Raw genomic sequence first — 27,651 nt, forward strand, 5'->3', positions numbered from 1 at the left:
TCATGGAACTGTTAGAGAGATATTGATGAAGTTTATAGGAATGCCAGACAAAGCAATAAAAAGCCTCCCTGAATCTGCAGACTTTGAATACAGAGGCACCACCTCTCTATGCCATTCTACCCGATTTTTAACACATCAAATTAGATCACCCAAAAAATTAGAGCTGAAGCAGCTTAATTCAGCCTTGCCTTGCTTTCCACTCACTGTTGCATACAGGCAGAGAGACTTCATATTATGGTACAATCTAAAACAGCACTACCTTTTTAAAAGAGAGTATAAAAGAAGAAAACAGATTAAATATGTAAAGAAATAACCAATTCCATTCCAATTTTTGTATTGTATATTTGTGAAGAACATGCTATTTCTAAGGTAGACTGTACAGACCTGATAGTCTTAGACATATTTTATATGATATATTTAATATATCACTTAGAATATCTTCCAGAACAAAGCATAAGTTTTCCATAAATCACACCCCAGTAAAACGTATCTTTGGACATCAGACTGGATGGAATCTGAAAGGAGATGCCATGACAGATAGCCTGGACAATAGAAGCTGGAGATACAAATTAAGAAATCTGGTTTAACAAATGTTACTAGGCTAACAAAACAGACTGACAAGTTATCCAAGTGGACTAAATTTACTGCTGATTTTCATTACAAAACACCTGCAGATAGATAAAAGAGCATGAATACTTTAAAAAAACCCCAAACCCTAACCACATTTCAGTTTTTCTTTATATATAGTCTTTTCTCCACCAGAAACTTCTTATTCTACAAAACAAGTGCTTTTCCAACAATTTATTTTACAGAGCTGCTTCTCTGCTCTTCCTTCCCTTTTCCCAGGGGGAGCAGTGGCTTCACTGATCATGTGCCACAATAGCTCCTGATTAATTCTGATAGACAACCAGCAGTTAGCTGGCACATCATCATCATCGCCCTAGGATGAACAATAATCTGCCTCACCATCTGCTCCCAAATTTATTTTTAACCAGTCATCGCTCCCTCCAGTGTGGAGAGTATGGCAGGAATGGCAGCCCTCCCCCTGGAAGTTTTGTACTGCGAAGCAGTGTCAGGGGCCGAGGGGGGACCGTCCAGTCGCACGCCCATGAGCATCAAATGGATAGGAAACAGATGGATAAATGCAGCATCAGATGAAGGAAAACTGCTTCTTCACTGTAGGGGCTGGCAACTGCCTGTTCTCCTCCAGTAGACAGAGAATGCCTGCTGGTTTTTCAGTTCTGTGGGCAAGTTTGATAAGGTCCAAGGAAGTAGGAGAACTAGGGGGAAGTGATGTATGTTGACTAGTCACTGATGCCTACTTTTTCTGAGGCCCACCCAAAATTTCAACACAAAAAAGCTTTCTTGATCACTTCAGTTCGCCTCTGAAAGTTAAAACTACGCAATGATCACAGACAGACACTGCCCCACTTGAGCTGTGCTGTTGTGCCAGTTAGTCTCAGTGTGTGATATCCCTTGGGTAGCATGGACTCGGTTTGTTAATTTCCTTTGAAAAGGAGCAGGAAGATGTTACATCTCCAGGGGAAGGTAGCTGGGAGGCAGGGAAAGACATGAGCACAGGCTTGATGAAATCATAAGACAGGGAAGAGGTAATTCTGTAACTGCATGGCCCTGCTCGCTGCCTTGACATTCACTTTCAGTACAGTAGTACCACCCAGGAGGTGGCAATCACAGGGTCACGGCGGCTGTGCCACTGCTCAGAAGTGCTAGTGTCACCAGCAAACTGCAGGTGGACAATGTCATATGTGGAAAATGATGTCATATTGTAATAGACTTAAAAAGAAATCAGGTGGAGCTTAAAGCTTCGTACACCTGGTAAAACGAGTAACACATCTGCGATATATCATCAGAAACATCTGATGATGATTTCCCCACAGAAAACAGGGAACTGTTGAAAGCAGGCTCTGTGATATAAAGAACTGTCCAAATCTCAGAAGGACAAACACAAAGGGCAAAAAGAAAAGATTTGATAAAGAACAGAAACACAGACGAACCTTAGCAGGTCTCCAGTCCAGCCTCTTGCACAAATGAGGGCAATCAGACTTGACTGCTCATATCTTGAACCCCCTCCAGGTGGAGACTGCACAACATCTCCGGACAATCCTGCCTCAAGTGAAAAGGCCTTGTATCAGACTGGACCCTTTCATTTTGCTTTATACCCATTACCTCTTGTCCTCCCACCAGGCACCACTGTAAATATCCTGTCTTTGTCTTCCTGGAGATCTCGTAATTATAAATGCTGAAGAACAGCTATTAGAGGTGATGCAAATCTGATGCTGGACTGTCCTGCAAAACGTCCTCATAAGCAAACGAGGGAGAAAGGTTAAAGATGAATTGACAATAAGGAGGATACACAACTGAAAAATATTCTCAATTAATAGGTATCAATAATTTGGTATCAGCTGGGATAACCATACAAAGCAAGGGTTTGACCACAGTTAGTAATTTTTAGTGAGTGCCAGGTAACTAAATTCTATGAATTTAGTTCACAATTTAAAGGGCAGAGGTTACAAATGCTTTAGGAAACAGGACTGCAATTCCAAATGGAGAAATGAATGAAATAAATATTATGAAATTCAGTAGAGAAAGGTAGAAAATACAGCACTTGAGGTTTTTTTTGTTTAGTTTTGTGGTTTTTTTTTAAAAAAAAAAAAAGGAAGTGGATCATTGTTTTGGCAGCACACTGCAAAACCCCTCAGGTTTATAACAGAGGCCAAAGCCAGGAACCAACCTTGTTGTGCTGCAAGGAAAGAAAGAGAAAATCTGGCTGCTATGTATATTAATAACTATGTCGTGCAAAGCATGAGTCAACAGTATGTTACCCTGCTTTACTCTTCCCTATGAATATTTCTACTGACAAACCAGGTGCAGCTTCAGATCCCATACTTGAGAACATGGAAACCAGCTGTAACGATTCCAAATGAACAAAATGACACAGCATAACATGTGTTTAATTAGGAAGAAATTGGAAAGACAGACTTGTTTAGTTTTAAGAAGGTAGTGGCAGGGAACAGCAAATTTTGGATATTAAGTATGCTACAGTAATGAAAATGGTGACAAACTGTTCTTCAGTTTCAAAGATACACACAGAAGATTACTCACTGTTTTAATTTGGGGTAAAAAACCCTTTAGGTTAGGGTATTGAGAAAACTGAGGATAAGAAGCCTAGAATATGCTAGTCATGGAGGTTAAATTTACTCTGCTTCATAACAGGATGATGGGCTATCTTCTAGCCCTGCAGCTGCATCTGAAAATAACCTTCAGCATATTCTGAAATGCAGATATTTTTATTGTATGCTCACTCCCTGCTTTGTATCTACTTTTCAAAGAAGAAATATACATACTGTTTTTAAAGCAGCATACATAAAATTGACAACCAATTACGAGAAATTCAAACAGAACTTCCCTCCCACCACTGGGGGCTGTTTAATAAATAAGATTGTTAACAACATCTTTCCTTGGAAAATTTGATTTTGCATCATCATTCTGGTTCGAACGAATGCTTTTTCTCCTGTTTCAGGCTTTCTTCCGTACAGTTTAATCAAGAGATTGCCAATTTTTGAACACATTTTTCCACTATGTTTACGCTGAAAGCAAGCAAGCCAGGGTCACAGTAACTGAAGGGTACCAAACCGTACACCTCCTCTGGAGCCCTGTTATTCCTTACTGAAACTAATCCTTCAGTGGTACAAAACCAGTGACCAGAAAGAACTGCTTCAATATCCAAACTCCATGCAACAGTGTGCATACAGACAGAAAATCTGGCTCTTTTAGGAGATACTGCAGTCACTGCAAACGATCAGGTCTACTGCTCTCCTGCAAGCACAGCAGCCTTTGGAGAGCTGAGTGATAGGATACACCTTTCCCTTGCTGCAGGAAGGAACGACAGAGGCTGCCTCATCTGAACTGTAGTGATCCCAGCCAGGAAACTCCTGCACACAGAGCTAGTGATCCACAGAACAGTTCTTGTTAGTTCCAATCACTGATACTCAAATCAATACCTCACACACCCTGAATGCCTTTCTTGCTGGGATTGTAGCAAACACTTGCACCAGTGCCTGACACACGACTGACAGCCCATCTGCTAACCTGTTTAAGTGAAAGTCACAGCAGTATGTTTTTCTTTAACACAGTATTTCATGTCTGACTCGGCACTGAACATCTCATGATGCTCTTGTCCTGTTTTCCTAGTCTCCAACATATGCAGGCTGAAAGAAGGGTATAAAACTGCAGGCTGATTCCTATGAGAAATACTTGATCCTTGCATTTCTTCTGTTGCTCCTGGCACACTCACTCACAAGGTATGCTGTGATGCACACACTTACCCCTTTGGGAGACTCTGGAGAGAGTGAATCTGCTGATTTCAAAGTGGGTTGGAAGAGAGCTTAATCCAACTTGAATTCATTTAAGCAATCACTACTAAAAAAACCCAGACCAGTAAAATTCTTGATCCTCTGTTCTTTTAAGCAGTTTCAGGGGTGAAAACAAAAATGTACAGATGAGGAGGGTTACCTTCATCCTCAAAACACTGTACAGAATCTAAGCCAAGATATTTGTTTGCGATGGGTGGTTTTACCATTATCAAAATAAAGCACAGCAGAATAATGATGACTAGCTTAGAAACTATTTTAAGATTAGGTGATAAGAGCTTGCTTTCATAAACAAGAAGTTTTTTTAATGAATAGTTCTCAATGAAAACCAAAACTTGTTATTTTTGCAGGACAGTTCAATGTCTTTCCTGGACTGGACTGTCCTACACAAGAGAAGTTTAATATACATCAGAGCATGTGTGAGCTTAACTTTAACATGTGCCAGTTTAATAGGTCTTCCAGAGTCACAGAAGGAAATTGGCATTTATATAGTGAAAGACAGGTAGAGAGGGCTCTTCCCACTGAACTTAAGACACTTAAAACCAGACAAGGACACAGGGGCTAATACGAGCAGGGCTCCCTTCACTGGCAGCAGAGAGAAAGAAGCTCCATTACAGCCCACTTGAGTGTCCATGTCTGGTCTGTAAATGCTTAAGTTTAGGAAAGATGAATATCCCGTCTAGTGTCAATGCCCATCCTTGGGAAGAATATCTCCTTCCTTCTCTCCCAGTGATCAAGCTGTATTACTGGAACATTTTCTAAGGTTCTGCAAATACATTTTATTTTTAAGCAAAACCAGTGTTGAGGCTAATTTTGGCTTCCTTCCGAAGTCTTCAAAAGAGTACAGGAGTTGGTTGCATTGGTTTCCTGAGTTTTTATTTTAGCAGAATTAACTAATAAAGAGTGCCACCCTGCATTTCATATTTTGAAGCACATGCAGATGAAAGGTTCCACAGTTTCAAACTGTGACATCAGAAGGAAAATAACAATGTCCCAGACTTTCAGTTTTTTTCTGAGAAGAGAATTTACAAGTCTGAACTCCAAGTCTCTTTCTAGGTTTGTCACCAAGGTATTTCCAATTAGGAACACATCATATACACATCCAAGCAACGAATGTTTACATACATATATACCTTTGCAAGACCTCACTGTAACACTGTCAGGTTTTGCCATTAGAGAGGAACACTACTGACACAATTATTAGTTCTTTTTAATAAATTAATTTTGCTGCCAATAGGTGCCAGCATATTTTAATATTATACACAAAAATACAGTTTAGTGCAAGCATCTGATATAGCATACAAGGCAGTAAACCAATTTGCAGAAAAACAATACATTGCTTTTCTTCTCAGAAGAAAGGGCATTTGCAGATTGTGTCAGATGCTTCCATACAAAAGTAAGAAATAAAGTTGAAAATCCACCTAACAATGCTAATTTACTGATGTTTTAATATCAGTTCCTCGCTCCTTTTTAATCAAAGCCAAAAAGCTCCAGTATTGTTCTGTTTAGATATTTCCTGTTCATCAATGCATAACTGCTAGAGTCCAATGTCAATAAATTTCCTTCTCTACTCTGCTTTGCGTCCTGGAATGTCTACATTTTCCAAAAATGTAACAAACAGTACTATGAGTATTTCTCTATTCCTGTATTAAATATACTTTCTTACAGAGCAAGTTTCCATCAAAAAATTTATCTGCCCACACAGATCAAGGATCTTTCCTTATTTACACAATCCAAAATCCTATCACTTTTAACAAAAAGCTCCAAATTTCCTAAATACTTCCAAAATAATTTTGCCTCATTCACAACAATCTAAAGAGTGAAGCAATTTGTTCTGGTTCCGTGTGAACACATGGGAACCAAGGGACATTTTGCCTTAGAGCTATGACACTGAAAACAAAAGCAAAACCTCGAACCGCATAACCTCGCTCTGCTGGCACCTGCACCATTTACCTGCTGCACTAAGAAAAGAAGAGCTTCTAACGGGAAGCAGGCACAAAAGCAATCACTTGTTATCACTGCAATCCCAAACCACAATATTCTGAGTTCTCCTCAGGCAGAGATGAAGAGCACCGCTAAAAGTTAGTGGCATCCCCTTCTGTGAGCTCCAAGGACTACCTTTTAGCTGGTTCAGCTCGTTCATCATGTAGAAGTCACAGCCACCCTCATTTTTATCTGTTCATTGCCTGCCTGATGCACATCCAAAGGGATGCACAGAAACCTGTGATACAGGCCAAAGATGCAAAAGAAATCTCAATTCCATATCAAAATATTCAGTACTTATAAAGTATTTACTTCACAGTCAAGGAAAGATTTCAGTGGCAGCAAGAAGAAAGATTCAGGTTTTTTACTAAAAGCAGTCAGCAAGAGATCAAGGTACTTTATTAAAATCCATGTCTTCTAAAGAGCCCAAAGCACTGCCTTTCAAATTTATAAACAAATCCAGAGTTTGATTTAACCCTCAAGCAAGAAAATCATAATCTTCTGGATTTAAAAAAATTTAAAAAAATTTCAAGACAAAGATGCTGACACTGGGCAAGAAATAGCATAAGATAAAGATAGAAAACTGGCTTACAAGGTTTTTTATAAATGGTACAAAAGGTATTTTCTTACTATTCCTCACACCTCAATGGATTGTTTTGCATGCATTCCTCTTTGGAGACTGCCACAGATGGCCTTCTCTTCCTCCTTCCTGCTTCCAAGGACATCATCTAATATCTTGCACCTCAGTGAGGAACAGCATTTACTTTTTGCTACTGCAAAGAAAAGCAACTATGATGGCAGTGAGTCCTGTGACTGGAATCCAGGACTGGGGAAGGATGGAGCAGAGCTGAGACTCACACCCCATTTGGTAAATGATTATACTTCATAACACACTTGACAAAAACTTGATACTGGTAGAGGCCAAAGCATGGAAGAGAATTAACTCATATGGAGGGAACTGAGCAGGAATATGAGCTATTAGAGGGGGAAAAAAAAAAAGTGAGCCAAATCTTAAGTTTTAGAGAAGCTGAAGTATAATCAGAAGAATGAAAAAAGGAAAAGAAGATCTTCAACTATTCTATATGCTTATCAGTATACTAAAGAAACGTAGTCCAGAAAAATTAATCACAAAGTGATTGCATAACTGATGGAGATATACCTCTTTCAGAAAAAATTGTGGTTTACTGTCAGCCTTAGAGGATATTTCAAGACTCTATCTCGGTTCACTTCTATTTCATGCTTTATACTAAAGATTTTGAATGCAGAATCGTACATGCATATGCAATGCACTAGTGAGACAAAATTGGAACAGGTGGCAAATCCTTGGTAGAAGACACAATCAGAACAAAAAACTGTCCTTATAAAGAACTACAGAAATTGTCAGCAGTCAACAAGATGGTGTTTACTGAAGTCCAAAGCACCTTGCTTTCTATACTGCCTACAGGTGATGACTGTGAGCCTTACAAAGGCACCTTTGGATTGGCAGAATAGGTATGAAACCAGTTATGTCCTATCACCACTCAGACACTGCAGTACTGGGGTACTTAAAAGGACTGGTGCAGACAAGATCAATGCGAGTGCCTGTCCTTGAAATTGCATCACTAGGGATATTCCCAAACAAGGTAACTTCCGAGTAAGAGGCCAATTCCAAGCTTCAACTGCTGTAACCTGAAAAGGCTTATGACAAAATATATTAAAGCATTTTGCACCACAGCTGACAGCAGATCTTAAATGAAGAGTCATCACAAGTTGAAGAATCAATGTTTTGACACTGAGAAATTGTATAGCATACCTGTAAGCAAACACTGTCATTACATTCAAGACAGTGACTTTATGTAGCCTTAAAAAAATAAATCAATAAACGTTTAACTGAAATTTTTTGTCACACAAATTTTGATACAGGCAGTGATCTGAGAAAAAAAACAACTTACATAAATGAATTCTCAGACACAGATTTCCAAAGCCGATTTCCTGTCTCTCAGCGTTCAGTAGCTTAGAGGGTCTTAATGCTCCTTTCAAAACTGATTATAAACAAACATATGGACATTAATTGCAAATCTTTCCGCTCTCACAGGGAGTTTCAGATAGAAGGCCTGCTGTGCTGTTTACTTGCTTTTGCTTTCCCTTTCCTTGCCCTAAGTAGGCACTCGTGCCTGGTGCCACAAATGCTTCTATTGGAGCAAGCAGAACTGGCACAACTCCAAGGTAAATTGCATCTTGCTGTTAGAAATGCACCAGATTTGATAGAAGTGAGCTAATGAATTAAAATTCAAATAAAAAGGGATTAAGAGAAGCAGGCTTTTATTCCTTTCCTTCACATGCGGAAGAGCGGCAGTGTTCCAGTGAACTTGAATTTGTGATATAACTCATCACCTGTACCCTGAAGAGGGAGAAGCAGGGTATAAATGATTCATTTTTGCCACGGATAACAAAGTCTCTTTAAATACAAGAGAAGAGTGAAAGGCAGAAGAACCTCAGAAATTTTTTAACACTTGTTTATCACTTTGTCTTCTAGTTAAATGTAACGATGACATTCTGGAACAGTGCTGAACACCAGAAGAGCCTTATTGGTATTTCTGAGACACTGGTCCTACTCATGTGGGATACAGAGACTCAGAGCTGCACAGAATTGGGGATCTGCAAATAATACTCAGTAAGAAAAATTCTGCTTCAAAAAACTGGCAGTCTAACCAGACAAATCCAGCAAGTGCGAAGAAAATGTGTTACACATTTCCCATTTTGAAGATGGAGAACCTAAGTAGTAAGTCATAAAGCCATGCAAGTATGAGACAAGAAGGAGGGTCTCTGAAACTCATTCCCAGTTTGTCAACTCTCAAGTTTAAGGTGGGGAATCTAAATGACAGAGTCACCCAAGGAACATTTAGGAGGATCCAAAAGTTGCATGCTGGTGTCTGCACAGGTCAGGCTCAGGCTTAGTCACATCTTCTCTGGTTCCACAACTGTAGCTGTTTGTCCCTGCATTAGACTGCAACCACTGCAGTCTTGACAACACACAAGGTGGCATATCCTTAACATTCGAAGTCCTGGATGTACACTACACATTTGGACGACAATTGCAATTACATTTTGGAAGAAAATATTAAAACTGCTGAGAAGCACAGCAGCCTTCACTGCCTGAAAGCAGCAAGTTCCTGTCAGCTTTACAAGTTACTGCTTTTGTGGGTCATTAACTTCCAGCTCCAGGCAGATTAAGATGAATCACCGAAGCATTTACCAGTGGCAAGACCCCTGGCCAAGAGGGAGGACGACAGCCAGGACTGAGGAACTTGATCCTCAGCAAAAACATTCTGGTCTGGACACCCAATGTTCAGCTATTATATCAAGTATTTGGGTGATAGTAAGCAGCTCAACTGTGTCTTGAGCACACACAGATCTCTTTGAGTTAAGTGTTTTTAAATCCCCAAAACGATCAAGTCAAGCCCAAAGGTTTAGCAGATAAAACTTCATGTACAGCAGGCAAGAGTTATTTCCTCTTCCTTCATCAGCTTCTCTGACATTTTAAAGATTTTCACACAGATATTTTTAGACATACATACATATCAGTCAATTTAATTACAGTTCTTACTGTCTTATATGAGAAAAATGTGGGGTTTTGTTTGTTTTTAAAATTGATGTGGTCTGCTCCCAACAATAATAATATATTCATGTGATCTTGTTAACAAAGTAGGAAGAACCACCGAGACTGCCATCTCTCCATTTCAGCTTGAGTGAAGATTCACAAATCACCTAATCCTTAGTCTTTTATGGTCAAGTTACATTCTTGTCCTCCACTCACTGCAAGATCCTACATCTGCTTTTTAGGCTTGAGGGTAGGTAAGCAAAACCTTTTTTAATCAGTTTCCCCAGCTCAGTGCAATTATTATGGAAATTAAAAACAGGTATCTCTTCTCTCAACTCCAATGAATTACATTCAGAAGTTACTGATATTTTCTTTGCAACTTGAAACTACAGTATTCAAGTATTACCATAATCATGGACATTTGAACTTATATACTGAAACCATGCAGTAAAACTGCTAAATGCATTTATCTACTTGTCAAGAGAAGTCTTCAGAAGCAGAGAAGTTAAACTCTTTTACTCAGCCTGAAGTCAGTACACTGGATCATACTGTTTCAGACTAACAGGATAGGTAATCCAGAAAAGAGCCTGCCTTAGCTCCACCTGTAAGCATAATCAAAGTACCTGCATTATTAGCCATTTGCGTTAACTTAAGTCCCCAAGAAAAAATAGGAGAGTCTGAATAAAACTATTAAACAGCCCAGGAGGAAATAAAATTTTGATTGCAAAGAGAGAAAATTCTTCCATGATGCAATTTTAGACTGGCATTATCAGGGCAGTTTTGTATTATTGAGCTTTCTCCTGTTTTGCCAAAGCAGCTGCCTGTTTCCTTCTGACACCCAGATTTCCTTTAATCAGTGAAGACAGGATGCTGTGTTCTGACGAAATGCCTTTCCTGGACATCCCTGGTGGGGGGGAATTAAAAGCCTCGCCAAACCTTTTGAAGTGCAAATCTTCACCAAGTAGGTTTCCTGCCTCTTCCTGTTGTTGCCTCTCCCAGAAGAGTACAGGTTAGGTAGAACAGTGGACTGTTTACTTATCTTCTAAAATGAATCTTGTCTTGCACTTCCATCTCCTAATCTTTCCATTTTTACCCTCCTGCTTCTGCATCCCCAAATCTCATATTTTTCAAGCAAAAAAAGCTTGTTAACTGTAGATGTCAAAAAAAGCTTGTTCCTCAAGCAGTAGAATCACTTACCTTCATAGCCAATATGGCTCAACAGAATTTCCCTGTTCAAGCTCCATTCCTGACCTGCAGTGTGCTCTGGGAGACATATCTGTACAGGAGGGGCACACTTGAGCCTCTAACTTCTACCCTGATCATACTGTGGGAGAAAACACACCCAGTTCTATTACTCTGATCTTAAACTGAAAGCCAAAAAGAAACGAGCTTTTTTCTGGCCAAGGACCAAGTACAGCTATACAAAGACAGTCCAGGGGCCCAGTCAGCAGTTTAAAATACATTTCTCTAGAGCACTATACAGGATACAAGTTAATAAGCTCTGCCAGGGGGCCACAGCAGGTTATCAGTGGAGAATGAGGCATGCAAGGTGCTCTAAGGGCAAAGCAGTGCTGTAACTCAGCTGTGAAATAGCAACTTGATCACAGTCTGAAATGCGTACGTGGAACTGCCTATATGTATTTATTTCTTGGTCAGAGTTGGGGTAGTAAACTCAAGAAAATTTAAAAGATACCAACAAAATTTGTTTCTACGTTTCAGAATAACATTAACATACATTTCATGCTACAGTTTCCCCTTCCCACTGACCTGGGTTTGCAATTAGAGAAGAGGAACAATTTAATCTTTGATGTCTTAAAAAAAACCCAAACCACTGCCTTCAGAACAACTTTATATTATACAGAGGAACACCAAGTTGCTCATTCATCGCATTGTGTAGACCATTTTTAGCTGAACTAAATTAAAATTACTGTAACATAATTTTTAAGCAAAGACATTTCTCTTGAAAAGGTAAATTAAACATTCAAAAAATGGGCCGCATGAGAGACACATCAAATATGCGCCAGGTGATTTAATATGTATCCAATATAAAACCTGAAGAGAGGAATCCTTTCCCCTTCTCAGTAAGCTATTCCTGCTCCAGCTTATATGCACAACCTCAGCAGCTCTGAGCTCACAGTTCTTCCTTCTGTTCTACTGTGGATAAATTAAGCCAGACAGTAAGCAGACAAAGACGCAATCACACAGTGGGAATATCCAAAGGAAACCCACTGGGAAACTATAGAAAGGTGTTTTTTCTTTCAACCAAGAAGATTACACCAAAACACAACTGAGCCAACATGTTATACCTTCGAATTGCATCCAACAGCAGACAGACTGCAATACAAGGAACGGGATTCTCCATGAGCTCTTGATCTTAGATGCCCATGTCTAAAAGGATGACACCCTTTGCGGTTGGTATTTTCAAAAGAAGAGCAAGGAATTAGAGTAAAAGACAGGAATGCTGCAGTCCAGCTTTCATCATGGTAAATAGCTCAGCAATATTCACAGATTTTACAGAGATCTTCTTGCTGCTATCTATTTCAATTTGCAAAGCCAAGAGAAAAGTTAAAGTGATAACCTTTACTTGAAGGGCAATTACTTCTTACACTTCTAATAATAAAATGCCCTTTGCAGACAAAAAAAAAAAAAAAAAAAAAAAAAAAAAAAAAAAAAAAAAAAAAAAAAAAAAAAAAAAAAAAAAAAAAAAAAAAAAAAAAAGAAGCATCAATAGGGTAAGTCAGGGCATAGTTTTTTCTAATCTAAGTGACACAGCACACCAGCCAGAGGTCAGTGTGGAATACAGGGAAGTGACCAGCCTGCATTCTACAGGCAACAGCTTATCCTCTGGCCTGACATTCTGCATACACAGGCTCTGTGCACTGCCTTCACCTATTTCTCCACCAGGCTGAGAGATCCATGGTTAGACCAGCTGGTTATCTTTCAGACAGGGTGCCCAACTTGCAGGGAATGAGTTCAAGCTACAGATGTAACCTACACATTTCTTTAAGCCATTCTACAGACAAGCCTTACTTTTAGGAAAACATGCGTTAATCCTGATATGTTTTTCTCAGTTTTCCTTTCCCTATGGCTCCAAGCCTTATCAAAGCTGAAGCAGAGAGTAAAGCTGACAGCTTTTGCCAGGAATTTGAATAGAAACAGAAAAACTAAGCAGAGCATGGACAGTTTCCTTCTGCTGGTGTTTGCCAAAAGCTCTCAGTGGCAGCACAGACAAACAAAATGTGCCTGTAGAGTCAAGGAAAATCACACTGATGGGTTTTCATACACTTGGAAAGCTAACAATGATAACAAAAATACACAACTTCACAGAACATGAAGTTGTTAAACACAGAACTGTTCTGAATCCTATCTTTTTCAAGGGAAGTTTTTGTATGCCAACTTACATAAAGACTAAGTCCTCATTTTGGCTGGTTAAAAGCTGTAAATTGTTGCAGTAGTAGTAGCATCATAAAGCACATGCACGGCAGTTTATGGCAGACAAAGGTATCCAGAATGCCTGCTCTGAAAATCACTGAACTTGAAGGACAAGAATCAACAGCATAAAGATCAAATAGGATTGACCACATAGCGTGAATATATAGAATAAATAGCTCCAAGTGATTTATTTTTTCTAATGGCTAGAAGGGACAGAATGCAAAAAGAGATGTACTAGAAATGGACACAAGAGCTTCCCAAGAAAGGGCAAGGCAAAAAGCAGGGAAAAGGGGAAGCATAAGAAAAAAAACCCATAAAACAGGACAGGCTCAAAAGTAATTTGAATCAGATGAGGAAGTTTTGAAGCTCACACAGAACTTGCCTGAGGAAGTAGAAATTCAAAACAAGATGAGAAGACAGATGTGTCCTGAACAACTCACTGGGGATGAAGTGAGAAGCTGAGCATTCAGAAGAAAAGGCAGTAGCTCTAGAAGTCAATGCATAAGACCAAAGCAAAAAAAAAAAAAATCAAAGACCAGTCAAATTTCTAATCTCAGTAAGGGGGCCCAAGCCATAAAAATGCTCAGCTGCACACAGGCTGCCTGAATGTCATATAAGGTGCCTCGTGACAGGTACTGAAAACCAGTCTCAGAACATATCATGTGTGATTTAGTCACGAAGTACACAAATGACGGGTGAGAGGCTGACAGTAAAACAAGTGGGGTTAAAATGATACTCAAGGTGTTGTCTTTCCTTCTGTAAAACTGATATTGCTGCCTTCAATTTTTTCTTCCCAAATTACATTTCATATCAGCACACAGAATAAGAAAGGCACCCAGACACACAGTATGTTACCATTACAGTGCATCTTCAGGAACAGTAAAAATACTATACCCAGAATCGTTCAGCAAACCAAGAGCAAACTGTGGGAGGACGAAGAGTAGGCAAGTAATTAACTGCAACAAAAGACTCCAGTGATTACAACTGCAATTAAGAACATCCCAACAAGCATCATCTTACCAATTTACATTATCCACTTGTCTTCATCCTTTTCGTTCCACTATTATTTACACCTTATCTAATTCAGTGTTTTGGTGAGGACACTTAAGGTACAGATGTACATAACACAGACCAACTGTAATTACAATTTACTGTTAACATCAATATTTTTCTTCACAGTAAGAGAAGTGAAAGAAACACAAGCGTGGACAAAAAGTACATTGCAAAGGTAGAAGAGAACAGAAGAAAAAATACTTCATCTAGCCTTGTATTTTCTTTCTAACATCAAATTCACTTGCTATACTGGTGAGTATCCTGATCCAGTTTGGTATTTAGAATACCTCAGGAAATCCAGAGCTAAATTAGTGTGATCCACTGTGGGATCTCATTTCTGCCACTCCTTCACTTCAACCCCACTTTCCCTTTTGAAGTTTCTAGTCACATACTTTCTTTCAAACTGACCTTGCATCTGACAGTTAACTCCAACACTACACTAGATTTACAAATATGATTAGGGTATGAGAACAGGATACATAAGAGATCTTCCTCAGCAAGATGCAATTAATCACGCTACAGAACACACATCCATGAACATAATTTCCCATTTTGTGACATTCAATAGATTAATCAACCCAAGACTATCCGTAGAGAGAAAAGACAGCACCCTCTACTGGGTGAGAATTGCAGGCCCTCCCATCCTTCCCCTACACTGCACAGAAAGCACTTCAGGGTATTTAATTCTCAAAAAATCCAATCCACAAGATCGTACCGAGTTGTTTAGACTGCTCTGCAATTCAAGGGATTGGCCTGCAGAAACCAAATTTCTGCAGTTTCTACATTTAAAAGCACAGAGAATAAAATTCTTCCCATAGGTTTGTGTAAGAGGCTGATGAAGTAACATCCTATTTCTAGGTGATTTCACAAGAGTGAAGAACTGCTTCTGATTTCACAGAATATTATGAGTTGTAAGGGGCACACAAGGATCACTGAAAACTCTTATGTCAGTGTCCACTGTCAGCCCAGGTGTGGCAGTAAACCAAGTTCAGGGGTGTTATTCACATTATGTGCCTAACATCTGGCTTTTCCTACTGCTCATCAATTAAACTCTTTCCTGTACACCCCTGCCTGCAGAGACAGCCCTTATCTTGTTTAAGGGAATGGCTGCAGCTTTCCACCTGCATAAGACTTCATCACAAGAGCAGCTCCAAGCTCTTGCTCACATGCAGCACCAAGAGTGATGAAATACCAGAGTACAGACAGACAGCAGATGATGGCACAAGTGAAAGGCAATGATCTGTGTTTCAGGTGCTTAAATTAGGATCTTTCAGGAAAAACACAATCTTTTTCCATCCTCAGTCTCCCACCTGAAACACAAAGCTGGAAGTAACACTTTCCATTTATGCAGCATTAGTATTTTTCCTCCTGCAGATTACAAAACACTCACAAAAGTGGGCAAGGACTGTCTGCTCAGCACAGAACAACCCAGTCTGCACCAATTCAAAGGCACTGTCAGGTCAACAGGCAAGCTGCAAATCTGCAAATTTTCGATCAGAAAGTTCTTCTCAGCTTTGCTACAAGTTTCCACTGCAAACTTTGACAAAATGAAAGCGCTGTGCATCCAAGCTGTTTCCCTCCAAAACCAGAGGTTACTAATACTGCTTCTTTGGAGGCAACAGTTAAAACCACCACTGAGGAGAATATGTCACAGCAGGAGATCTGTTCTAGCTCCTCATTTAGAGCAGATGGGGCTACAACTCATGACCTGGGCATGCCATGCTCACAGCAAGCAGGTACTCACTAGTCATACAATCAAGAGACTCCTCCGGCACAACATTGGTTTCTTTTCACTTTTCAAAACATCCCTTTGTGAGCTGAAGCAGTAAAAAACTCCAGTTTTTCATCATCATGACTTTTACCATCTTACAGTTTTTTAACATTACACAATTCCTGTCCTTGAACTTCCTACAAGTACCAGACAGGAGTTGTTCAACCTGTGACAGCATAGTAAGTTTTTGGAGCTTTTTAGGGTTGAGATATTGAATGGCAGAAAAAGGAATGGAGAAAAATCTTAAAATACTTTTAAAAACAGAAAGATCACACTCTCAAAGTAACTTTTATACTGTTTGAAATCTACATTTAAACTTACCTTAGTGGCAAACATGCTATTCTGTTATAAATATTTTTCCCAGTTAATAGGATGAACAGCAACCAAAGCACATCTGTACCAACGTGCCCTGAAAATACCTCCTTTTTACTATCAATTATTTTCTCTTAGCAGGCACACTTCTACTTTCCAAAACCATTAATAATCACATCTTCTGATAAAAAAATAATCACTTCAGTTTATTTCAACATTATTCAGAATAAAGAGTAAAGCACAAAGCCAAAAAAGAGCCACTTGACAGATAACTCTGCTAAATCTGAGACAGATGCAGATGCTGTGGTAAAAATAAGTGAACTCTACACACTCCACTTACGGACAGGCTCTTCACAAGCACTCTTAATTCACAAATTCCAATAGAATGACTGTAGTCATTGAGTAGTTCTGGAAATCTCACCATCACTAATAAGGAAAGGCAAGAGCAATAAGCACATCTTCTAACTCCTCCATTCTACAACAATAGCTCAGAGTTTGCACTGGAGTTGTAGCTAGGGAAGAGGAAAGCAAAGCAGAAAAAAAACACAGGACATCAGAATCATACTCATTTCTAAACGACAAGGACAAAAACCAGACCAGTGAAATAGGGTATCTTTCAACAACAGATCCTCAGTGTAAGTGCAGCTTGGTCTAGACTGGCGCAGAGGATGCCTTCCGTGCCTTACCTGCTCCATGGTCTAACAGACTTTGGCCCTGAAGGCCTTTTTAATTTGCAAAATTTTATCAACATAGTTGCAGTCTAACAGCAGTTCAGGTCAACTGTGACTGAAGTTACACGGCTTTCAGCAATCCCTTCAGTAGTTGTACTGCCATGAGTTTCAATGAGTGGGAAAGGTTTATGTATAGCACTGATAACAGCTAAAGACATCCTTGGAAAAGGATGGCTATTCACTCTCCTCACTAAAAAAAACCCAAACAAAATTGGCCACTTATTCACCCAGAACAAAAACAAGCAGCTGCCTGATGGTTTGGAGTGAGTTTGACACCTTAAACAGTAACTGGAGAGCTCTATCCAAACCGGTATTCCATGTAAAAGCCCTTGAGAAACAGCAGTATCATCATGCACTATCTAGATGAAGTTTTCATTGACTTGAAAGAGAAACAGAAGACACATAAATCCTAGACAGTATGTTCTTATTCAAAATAAGGTAAACTGGCTGTCTTGTTATTTGCACAAATCCTGACAGAACCCAACTGCTGGGAATTGATGAGAAAACAGCGCTCAGTCTTCCCTTCCATCAGCAAAACTGTAAGACATCCCCACGTGCCAGTGAATGATTTCACATTGTGGACGCAGCCAGTGCCTGTACTGCAGACAAACCCTTGGTTGACCTCATCATTTCTTGGAGTACAGGCCTTGTTGTCAAAGCCAAATCCCAGCATTGCCTTCAGCATCTCCTTGAAGGCCAGTTCTTTGCTCTTGGAACTCACCACCCACACAGGCTGGGAGGTAATGGCCTTTACAAAGTGCAGGTCCCCCTTGGGATCAGTGTCTCACACTCCCCACTATGCATGTTCCCTGCACAGGTTCTCTACCCTCGCCTTGCTGATGCAAGTTGTTCCCCTGCAGCCCAACACATAGAACTGTAGCAGCCAGAGATCATCATGAACTGTGGGGAGCAATGTAGAGTTTCTGCACTTGGTGGGGAGTACAGAAATTCTGTGCTGGAACTGCCGGTTTTGGTGCTCCCCAAGGAAGCAATTTCTACTCATAGAGCTGCGCTGGATTTCATCAACAACTCTTACATGACTTTGTGGATTCTTCTTTTCTAGTACTAAATATTTTCATGGTTGTTCAAGTAAAAGGAGTTTCACAGCTTCTGAACTTTGGAGGCAGAAAAGAGGGAAAGTGATAGGTTGAACATTTGCAGGGTGTTTGCCCTTCATCAAAACAGATTAAACATCAGTAACCCTAAATTAAAAGCTACACTGCTGCTAAACAGGAAATTTTTACCATTTCTCATTATGCCACCTGACACAAAGCACCACAATCCAATGTTTCTGAGAGCTCTCCTGATTTCTGCCCTTTTATTTTTTGTGAAAAAGTAAGATCAGAACATAGAATTCAAAAGGAACAAATTAAAAATAAAATTATTCAGAAGGTGGAAGCTTAACACTCAACCTCCCTGGCCTTTCCCCCAGAATAATCCCAGATTAGACTACCAAAACAGAATCTCATCAGTTGCAGGTGTTCTTTCTTTTCTTCCCTGGTACAGAAGCACAAAGTATTTGGACTGCCCCTTTAGAAAATGACACCCAGAAAAGACTCTTAATTCATATGCATGAGACAGATACGCACTTCCACCGAGACTCACACTTGAAAAAGAATCTTGTTTACTCCCAATGACAGACAAGTCTGTAATTAATTTCTTTTAACTTTAGTGAGACTGCCTTACACTGAGAAACAGGGCTGTGCAGAATAATGCACTAGGGTAGGAGAATATTAAACAGTAACAACTCACCCTTTGCATGACCATCTCTGAATTAAAAAATTTTTGCATACTCAAGTTAACTACACATATGGCCTCTCTGCAAACTACCTGTAAGTCTTGGAGTTGACAGGCAAGACCAAGTTACAGCGAAAAGCCATCAGCTTCTAACAAGGACAGACTGCCTTATTCACCCTTGAGTTCGACTGAGATAAGACCTCCACTCTCCTGCTTGTCACTCAAAAGCATTTTACCAAGATTGCTATTTGTCTGTACAGACTGTTTAAGTCTGCACACGTTACTTTCGTATTTTGCTCAAACATTTACCACCTGCAGAAACAGAGTGCCCTCTTGCTCTGTCCTCACTCAAGAGAATTCTCCTAAGACTGTCTCCTTCAAGTCCAGCACTTAGAGAGACAGGAGGCAGCAAGCACGCTCTGTTACCTGTACCCTTACCTGTCCTGGGGTCAAACAGCTGGTTGGCCTCCAAATCTGTGAAAGTGCTGAAGCAAATGGGACATTTAAAGGAGGCGCGATTGGTGGAGTCTCTTTCATCCGTCTCAATCCTCCTCCTCATGTGGTCCAGCTTGTACTTCACCACATTCACCAGAAGGCGGTAGTTGATGAAGTAGTAGTTATGACGGGTGGTTTTGCCATCTGGAGCCGTCTCGACCCTCATCCTGCATTTGATGAACTTGTCACCCTTGAGGGTGTTGAGAACGGCCCGCAACTGCTTCCTATCAAACTTAAGGAGCTCTAGCATGTCCTCCTCCTTCACACAGGGGTTCCTGATGAGAATGTCCAGAGCCAAAGCATGTTCAATGCCATAAAAGCCACGCACCACATATTTGGCAAGGCGTTTGAGAGCTGCTGGGACCTCAGTGAGGACGTCTGGGTCAGTCATAGCAGGTTCAGATCTTGAACTTCATGTATACTGCAATGAAAAACAGGCAGATGGATCTTAGCTAGTCTTTTAACTTCCAAAATTTTTATTTATCTTATTTAGAACTAAGAAAAAGATGGAGTGCTTTCCATTTCTCTTTCCCAAGCCCTGTACTGTCTCCTTAGGTGTTCATAATGCCAATGCTACAGAAACATAATTATGTTACCTCTCATTCAAAACAAAATGATGGAAAACTTTTAAAAAAGCACACAAGAAATTGGTACCAAAACATACTGCAGATTTCATTTCTACTCAGTATCAGCTGGAATAGCCAAGCTGTTCTGAAGCTGAGCTCCAGAGGACAGCTTCATGATCAGCTGAGACTTGTAGCCTGGGAGAAGCAGAAAAAGGCTACAAGCAAGAAAGGTCCTAAGACAGCCCCTGAGTGGAATAGTCTTACAGACTCAGCTGATGTCACCTGTCACACTGTAAGTAGCCCTGTTTGTTTTTGCTCCTCAGACATCACTGGGCAGAGATACTGTATTAGGACAGCTCACTACTTCAGCCTTAATACGAGATGAACAAATAGGTCCTTACAAAGGACTGATCCTTCATTTAAAGTGTCCCACACTCAGACCTTAAAAGCCCATGAATAATATAGCACAATAAAGGAAACAAAAATCAAGACACAGTGCACATGAAGAGATGATGTGTTTAAAAACCGAGAAAAGTATTCCATGAAGTACCTTTTGAGTCACTTACCACGACTTATCAGGCAGTCTGTGACAAGACAAATCATTTTCAAGTACTGCACTTTCACTTCACTTTTCTTTGCCTTAACATCAAATGGCACAAATGGTCATGACTATTACGTGCTTCTGTGACATATGTGGAAACACATACAGAATCACATGCAAGGAATTCCTCATATTGTCAAGCCTGCCAGATTTAGCCAGCTGACAACTAAGAGCAGTGACTCTTCTGAAACAGAAAGCTTTGTCCAGTGAAGAAAAAAAGAGAGGGAATTCCATAAGGTGCAAAGGTTTACTGTCATTCCACAGGGCGGTTTTCCCCATTTTCTCTCCATTCTTTCAAGTCTCTACATCTGCTGGCAACAACAAAATTCCTCTCCACTCACAGTGCACTTGGATTTCCATGTATGAAAGATTCAAAACAAGAATGAAATATCAGAGGTGCTTTTTAAATATCCATTCAGAAGGTTGTACTTCCGGATAACTTCAAATAAAACTCTGAATAATCTTTTTCATTTACGATTCTTCTACACTGGTTGGGGACATGAGTAACCACTTCTTAAGCAAAAGATTCCCTCAACTCAAGAAAAAACCCACACGTTAATTTGTTTATCATTGCTACACAATTTTTATCCATGAACTAATACAATAAATTGTAAAACTCTGCCAATCCAAATTTTCACTTCCATTAGTTTCACACACTCTATATGGATCTCCCCAGTATTCAAGTCTATCAAATAAAGGAAAGCAGAGAGTGACAGCAGAGGAAAGGATCTGCATAAGTATCCTATTTTCTTCATCACTGTCACAAAACCTGTGACAGGATTCTTGACAAACACCATTACAGAACTTTTCTACACTCCCCACACTAAGACATCCCCCTGAATTCACCATCTCTACATGTAACCAAGCAGTTGATGACTCACTTCCATCAGCTAAGGCTTCTCAAAAATCTGTGATCATTTATTACAATAGCCTGCTTGGATTTTTTTCTTATGAGAAACACTGCCTTCTCAAAAAACTCTAGGCAACATTATTCACTGAAGCTTTACTTCTGTCCCATCCCTACCCTCTTTGGCCACTGAGAGGGTATGTTCCTCTCAAGAGTTATGGCCAGTGCAACTGCAAAGCAATCAGGCTGTGGAATGTGAAGCTTAACACTAAATAAATAAGGATCATCCTGCCTTTTTGGTAAGAAAAACACCTTCATTCTTTTATTTTAAAATGCTTCCCTGCTTGAGCATTTCTTTTTCTCTAACTTAGGAACAACTGATATTCACAGTGCTCAAGCTAAAATTAACTGAACAACATTTGTTGACTGCTGGTGTGCAGGTTGAGAACAGCTTACAGAAAATAACGCTTGCATGTCCAGCTCCAGCTTCCCTTCAAGGAAATTAAATTAAAATATGTCTATCACACCACGAATTAAGCATGAAACAAGTGCTTCTAGAGTCAGTCAGCCTTCTTCTGCATGCCAGATCCATAGTGATTTATCTCACACAAAGGACCACTTTACAGAGCTTTGCATTAAAGGTAAAAGCTTTAGCAATAAAGGATGCCCCATCAAGACTTAACCATGCAGTATTTTTGAATCTCTAAGTCAGACCCAATCTAAATACTGTCACAGGACACTGTCCTTGAAGATCAGTTTTATTCTGTTGGTATTTTTTCAGTCTTTCAGCCACTTAAAGATAAATCTTGGTTTTGACTGCATCCGTCAGCAGCATAGTGATACTATAAAACAATGTCAGTGCAGAAGCTGGAGAGAAGCCTTTATTTATTCAAACTGATTAAATCTTATTCAGAATTTAAGCACAGTAAAGAAGGAATGTAAAGATCAATTTTAAACAAAACCTGGCACCCCAGGAGATTTAATAAGTCAAATTTTGAAAGTCAAAAGCTTTTTAAGTGCTGATCTGAAGAGCAGACAAAAAACCCTTCTCTCCTCACCAATTCACTGTTCCTAAAACTTCCTTGCAGAAAAACACAGCAATGCAACCTGAAGGGGCACAGTGACCTTCAGAACATCAGTTGCAAAAAAAAAAAGGGAGAAAAGTGTTTTTAAATAGGCACATCTCACTCTGGATGCCTCATCTGAAAGCTGATGGAAAGTACTTTCTCTGCATTAATAAGACAACTGCAGATTTCCACAGACACTTTCAAAATAGGTTTAAGGTACAATTTCCTGAATAATGCACTCAAACATCTTAAATTGAGACCTACAAGGGACCAATAAATAAAAGTAGATCTAAGAGTATATACCTTTTCCCTTGCTTTTCAGCAATAGTTAGAGATTTAATAATTTTTCTTAGTGTCAATCACTAGAAAATATTCTTTTTGATCTAGCGAGACCAGGAGTTTTAATACAATAATTTCTTCTGCTCTACTGGAGATTTCGAGTGATATCCAAATCTTCTGTGCCCTCAGGTAACAGTAGGCACCTTAACTGTAACACTGGTTTTCTTCCAGGTGGGGATATATGGAAATACAAACATTCTAAAACCACCAAAAACCATTTTCCCCTATTATCCTCCACTTCAAAAAGTGGATTAACAGAGTTTAAATTCTAAATCCTGCAGAAGACAGCCTTTGAGTGAAACAGCCAATCAACTAGTGTCATATTTAAGAAAGGGAATTAAAAAAAAAAAAAGAGAAGCAAAGCCATGAAAGAACACTGAAACAACACTCTCAGCAAGCTTTGCTACATGGAAGTCAACAATGCTGAACACAAATAACTTGGCTCTAAAAATGAGCATGGACACATGTTGGAGAAACACTGATCAAAAACAAGGGCTCAGAAAAGATCTGTATGTATGGTTGGACGAAGGACATATTTTACAGCCTCATTCTCCATAAGCATGTTCTCACTTCAGAGATGTGATACATATGCACAAGATGGCACAAAAGCGAGCGTGTAGCACTGCCACAACACACCAGGCCAGGGTCTGACAAATCGCGTCTCTAGGAGAAGCTGACATCTGACCCACAAAGAAGCCAAGGCTTTGAATCTCTAAGTTGCAATTTCTTACCACCTTTCACCAGGCCAGAAAGACAGTGATGCAACTCACACGTTGCAATCCAGTACCACAGGAATATCAGTTTGGAATTAAAAGCAGGGGACTTTACCATTGTATCCTTGAGCAACAATTTCACCTTCCATTGAAGCAGTAAGTCCAGCCTGAATTAATTACATGTGCAAAGAAATACAATAACGTGTTCTAACAAGGTTTCAGTGGATGTACAACCGTTTCATAATAACATCTGAAGTAACCTTAATAATTTATGAACATCAAGGAATGTTTTCGGGGGAAAAAACATAATGGTCAAGATACTCCCCTATACAGTGAGCACCTACAGACAGCACTGAAAATAAAGCAGAATGGACAGGATCATACTCAGAAACAACCAAAAGAAAAACTTCAAAATTTAAATATGGGCTTTATTAAAAGAGATAGCTGTTGGGGAATTGTTCTGGGTATTTACAGGAATACAGTTCAGTATTATGGGTATAGGAGGAAATTAGACCTATTTATGTTAACACAGTAAGACAGCAAACTTAAATACACATTTTTTGTGGGTTTTTTTTTTTTTAATTGTTCTAAATGGAAGAATTAATATTGATGTAGCTATAAAAAGCAACACTGGAAAAAGAGACCTACAGTTACACAAAACAATCAGATCTGCTGGGTGAAGAAAATCAGGATACATTCTGCAAAATGCAGATCGTACCTCAGGTTGAGTAAAATGTATGAGGCACAGGCCTTCAGCATAACCAGAGACGTCAGAAAGGAAATCGGGGGGAAAGCAAGTGACTGCAAAAAAAAAACCATTCAGTGTGATAGGACCAAAGACCACACAGAAGCCAGAAATTCAACCAAGCAAATATCTCCACTGGTCAAGACTTTCCTGACGCAATATCAAAGCAACTGAACTCCTCTGCGTACAAAGATTTCAAGAGTTATTCTGTGAACAGGAATTGCGCTAATAATGTTAGATCTGTCTTTCTTCCTGCTTTTCCTGGTTAAAACTGAGACAAAAAGTGTTAAAAAGGTGATACCTAGAAGCCAAAATGTAGATGAAACTAGTACTAGAAATTATGAAAGCCTAAGTCAGCCAGTATGAATTAGCAGGAATTTTTATCCAATACTGCAAATGAAGCTTTGTGACTTAGTTAATCTCAGAAAACATAAACATGGCTCACTATTCATATATTTGACACTGTAAACATTTTAAAAGCGGGATCTTGAAAAAGGAAGCAGACTGCTCTTCAGGCTCGTTCGGGTATACAAACCCTTTATCACACCCCAGATCTCTTTTGGAGGAAAATCTGGAGTTGCAAGTTTGTCTGTGAACTTGGGCTCTCAGGCATACTGTTAATGCTAGAAGGTGCTTCCTGTACTTCCCCACATCTAATTTTTATTGTTAGTGCTCTTTTTCCCTAAATCTTTGAGACCATCTTTTGCCAATTTTTTTGGAAAATGCTTCTGCAGGCAGTTTCTTTGGGTAAAATCAAAATCAGAGTATAAGAGAGTTTCTCACCTGTAAATACGGCAGGTATGACAGGCTTCCTGGAGCCAGTGTATGCCATACCCACTCCACCAGTCGCATGCAAACACCAGATCCTAGTTTTGTAGTCTCTCACTCTAACAAGATTTAAAATTCTGCCTTCCAGAAGATGATAAGGTTAAGCTGAGAGAAGCGATTCTGAATCTTCTGGAGAACACCAAGGGAAGGTGTAAATTTCAGAACTTCAGTGGGAAAACATGCCATCAGCATTTCAAAGGTCTGTACAATCTAACCTCAGACACTAGTCATTCTTTCCAGAATATGGCATAGAATCTTCCATTTTCTAGTCTTGCCTTTATTCACTTTTTTTCTGTAGTCAGCGGATGATCTGGAAAATGTTCCTATTATCCAAAACTGCCTTTATCCTACACCAGTTGCAAACCCAAAGTCTTCTGGCATTTTATCAAGAGTTCACTGAATCTCATTCCCTGGAAAGTTCAGGAACACTGCTGCTCAGCCTTTCTCCCACACATCTTGATGAGAAATTGTATATTTCTATGGCAAGACCTACCCTGAAGTATTAGAGCAGAAAAGAACAATCTGCTTTCACTGAAATCCCACCTTCTTGTTGGCATTTCATAAAGTGAAACCAAGAGGTCACAGGTATCAAAGGGTTTCCTTCATTAAGGATGAAAAGTTGTGCTGCAGGTGCACACAGAAAGGCTGAGGGGCCTGGCTGAAATATGGGCATTTTCCCCTAATTTCAGAAGTTAAGATATATGGAGCCAGACATGATAAAGCCACAAGGTCTGACTGTGCAAGGAAGAAACTGACCCAGGCAGGCTCAGGATTTAAATCTCAATCATATTCATAATCTTAACACAACATAAACAATAGCAAGGTGTCAGTAAATTAGAGAACTGCCTGTGTGCACGTTTACAAACTGATGAAATATTCATAAGTATTTCAAAAGCACATGAGCAATAACAACTATTTACGGTTGTAGCTCTAATAAAAAATGGAGCACACTATTTATGGAAGGCCAAACTTAGTGGCTACAAGAGTAAAGGCACCATTTCCTGTTGCAGCTTCAGTCAAATTACACTCTCCCCTCCCACAAAAAAAGTCGTTATTTTCCTTCCTTGCCTTTAGCCACAGCCCCCAATCTTCTGTGCTAATTCTGACAGTTCACTATTCTTGTAGTGCGAATCAAGTCAATAAAAAGTGAAAAGCTAACATGCCAAACCAAAAAAAAGTGGGGTATTTCAGAGAGGGCAAGGGGGAAAAGTTCAAGAACTGAATCGTTTCTGTTACCAGACTAGAGCCAACACAGAGCAGAGCAAAGAAAGCATGGTTAAGGATCTAGGTGATCTTTCACCGTGTGGTGGCAAAACTGACTCAACTGCGATATGGGGACATTTTGACCGTGGAGACCAGAACCCCTTACAATCTACATTCCAATCTGAAAGTGTACCAGCAGAACATGTGTTATTCTGGTGATGTGTCAGCACTGATCCTCACACAACGAGTTGTAAGGTTTTGGGGGCTTGTTTAAAGAGAAAAAGGTAAGATAATTTCTCGTAAGTATCAAGCCTAGGAAGTCACAAATACACTGAAGCACACTGGGCTTCACTCCAGAATTCCTTTTTAAGTTTCAGACAGGAGAAAAGCAGTAGTTGCTTTCCATCTTCTGGATTCAGTAAGACCTGGAACACCACACTTCTCATCATGACAGATGATGTGGTATTGCCTGACTTTTGGGAATTAAAGAAAGACAACGTAAAATTCTGGAAGTATTAGGTTCATAATACTTTTAGTGCATCTGAGTGTAGCGAATGTGTATAAACTGTGGGTATAAGCAATAAAGAAACAAACTAAGTTCCAAGATACCAGATTAGCTTTAATTAATGTAGTTTTTGTTCAGTAGAATTCCCTAAAGCATCCTGTGAGAAAGCAAGCTGTGTCTCACAGGAAGTGGAAGGCAGGAATGCAACTCCCATCATGCCTTGTTGCTCCCAGAAAGGCATGTGCTCCTCTCCCAAGCACATGGCTCTGCCCTCTCTGGTGCCAGCTCTGACACTCACTGGACCTTCCCGTGTACCAATTTACAGCACTGAAAGGCAGAAAAATAAGCTTCCTTTTTTTTTTTTTCCCTCCTTTTTACTACATTTTTCAACAGTTTAATGCATTAGTGGAGACATCTGATGAGCAACAGAAGCAGCAGGTATCAGAGGATGACACTGCACTGGAACAGATAAAAGAAGAAATGCCACCTTTTGTGGACGAAAAATATTAAACCACCTATACTTCATGAAAATGTACCTTAGCTGTGCACTGCTGAACACCCTTTTCAGGATGCGAATCTTCCTCATTCCTTCTGAGCCACTTGGGATAATGGCACAAGTGTGGTAACTGGGCCCATTTAACATCAACAGCTTGGTGCCATTAGGATGTAATGGTCACCTATTTCCCAGGGAAACAGCAAGCTTGTGAGGCCAGAAGAAAACTAACGTACAAAAAAAAAAAATGAATAGAACA

The 27,651-nt window shown here is 39.7% G+C and overlaps 1 protein-coding gene across 11 annotated transcripts in view; it reads right to left on the reverse strand.

The window, feature by feature from the left end:
- The window catches only part of GTF2E1 (general transcription factor IIE subunit 1), an 80,457-nt gene that overhangs the window by 51,572 nt on the left and 1,234 nt on the right, over positions 1–27,651 (reverse strand). For 10 of the 11 annotated variants that reach the window (XR_003573142.1, XR_003573143.1, XR_003573141.1 and 7 more), the window contains exon 2: positions 19,429–19,906. Coding sequence is in view for 3 of the 11 variants with exons in the window: in XM_027900757.1 (XP_027756558.1) it covers positions 19,429–19,876 (448 nt within the window). In the remaining 8 variants the exon portion in view is untranslated. Of the gene's footprint in view, positions 1–19,428; positions 19,907–27,435; positions 27,596–27,651 lie in introns of those variants that run through there. The other variant, XM_027900760.1, reaches the window with a different exon arrangement.

The sequence above is a fragment of the Empidonax traillii genome, unplaced genomic scaffold (genome assembly GCF_003031625.1).
Source record: "Empidonax traillii isolate 1590-97213 ecotype Southwest subspecies unplaced genomic scaffold, ASM303162v1 scaffold747:size309294, whole genome shotgun sequence".
NCBI lineage: Eukaryota > Metazoa > Chordata > Aves > Passeriformes > Tyrannidae > Empidonax > Empidonax traillii.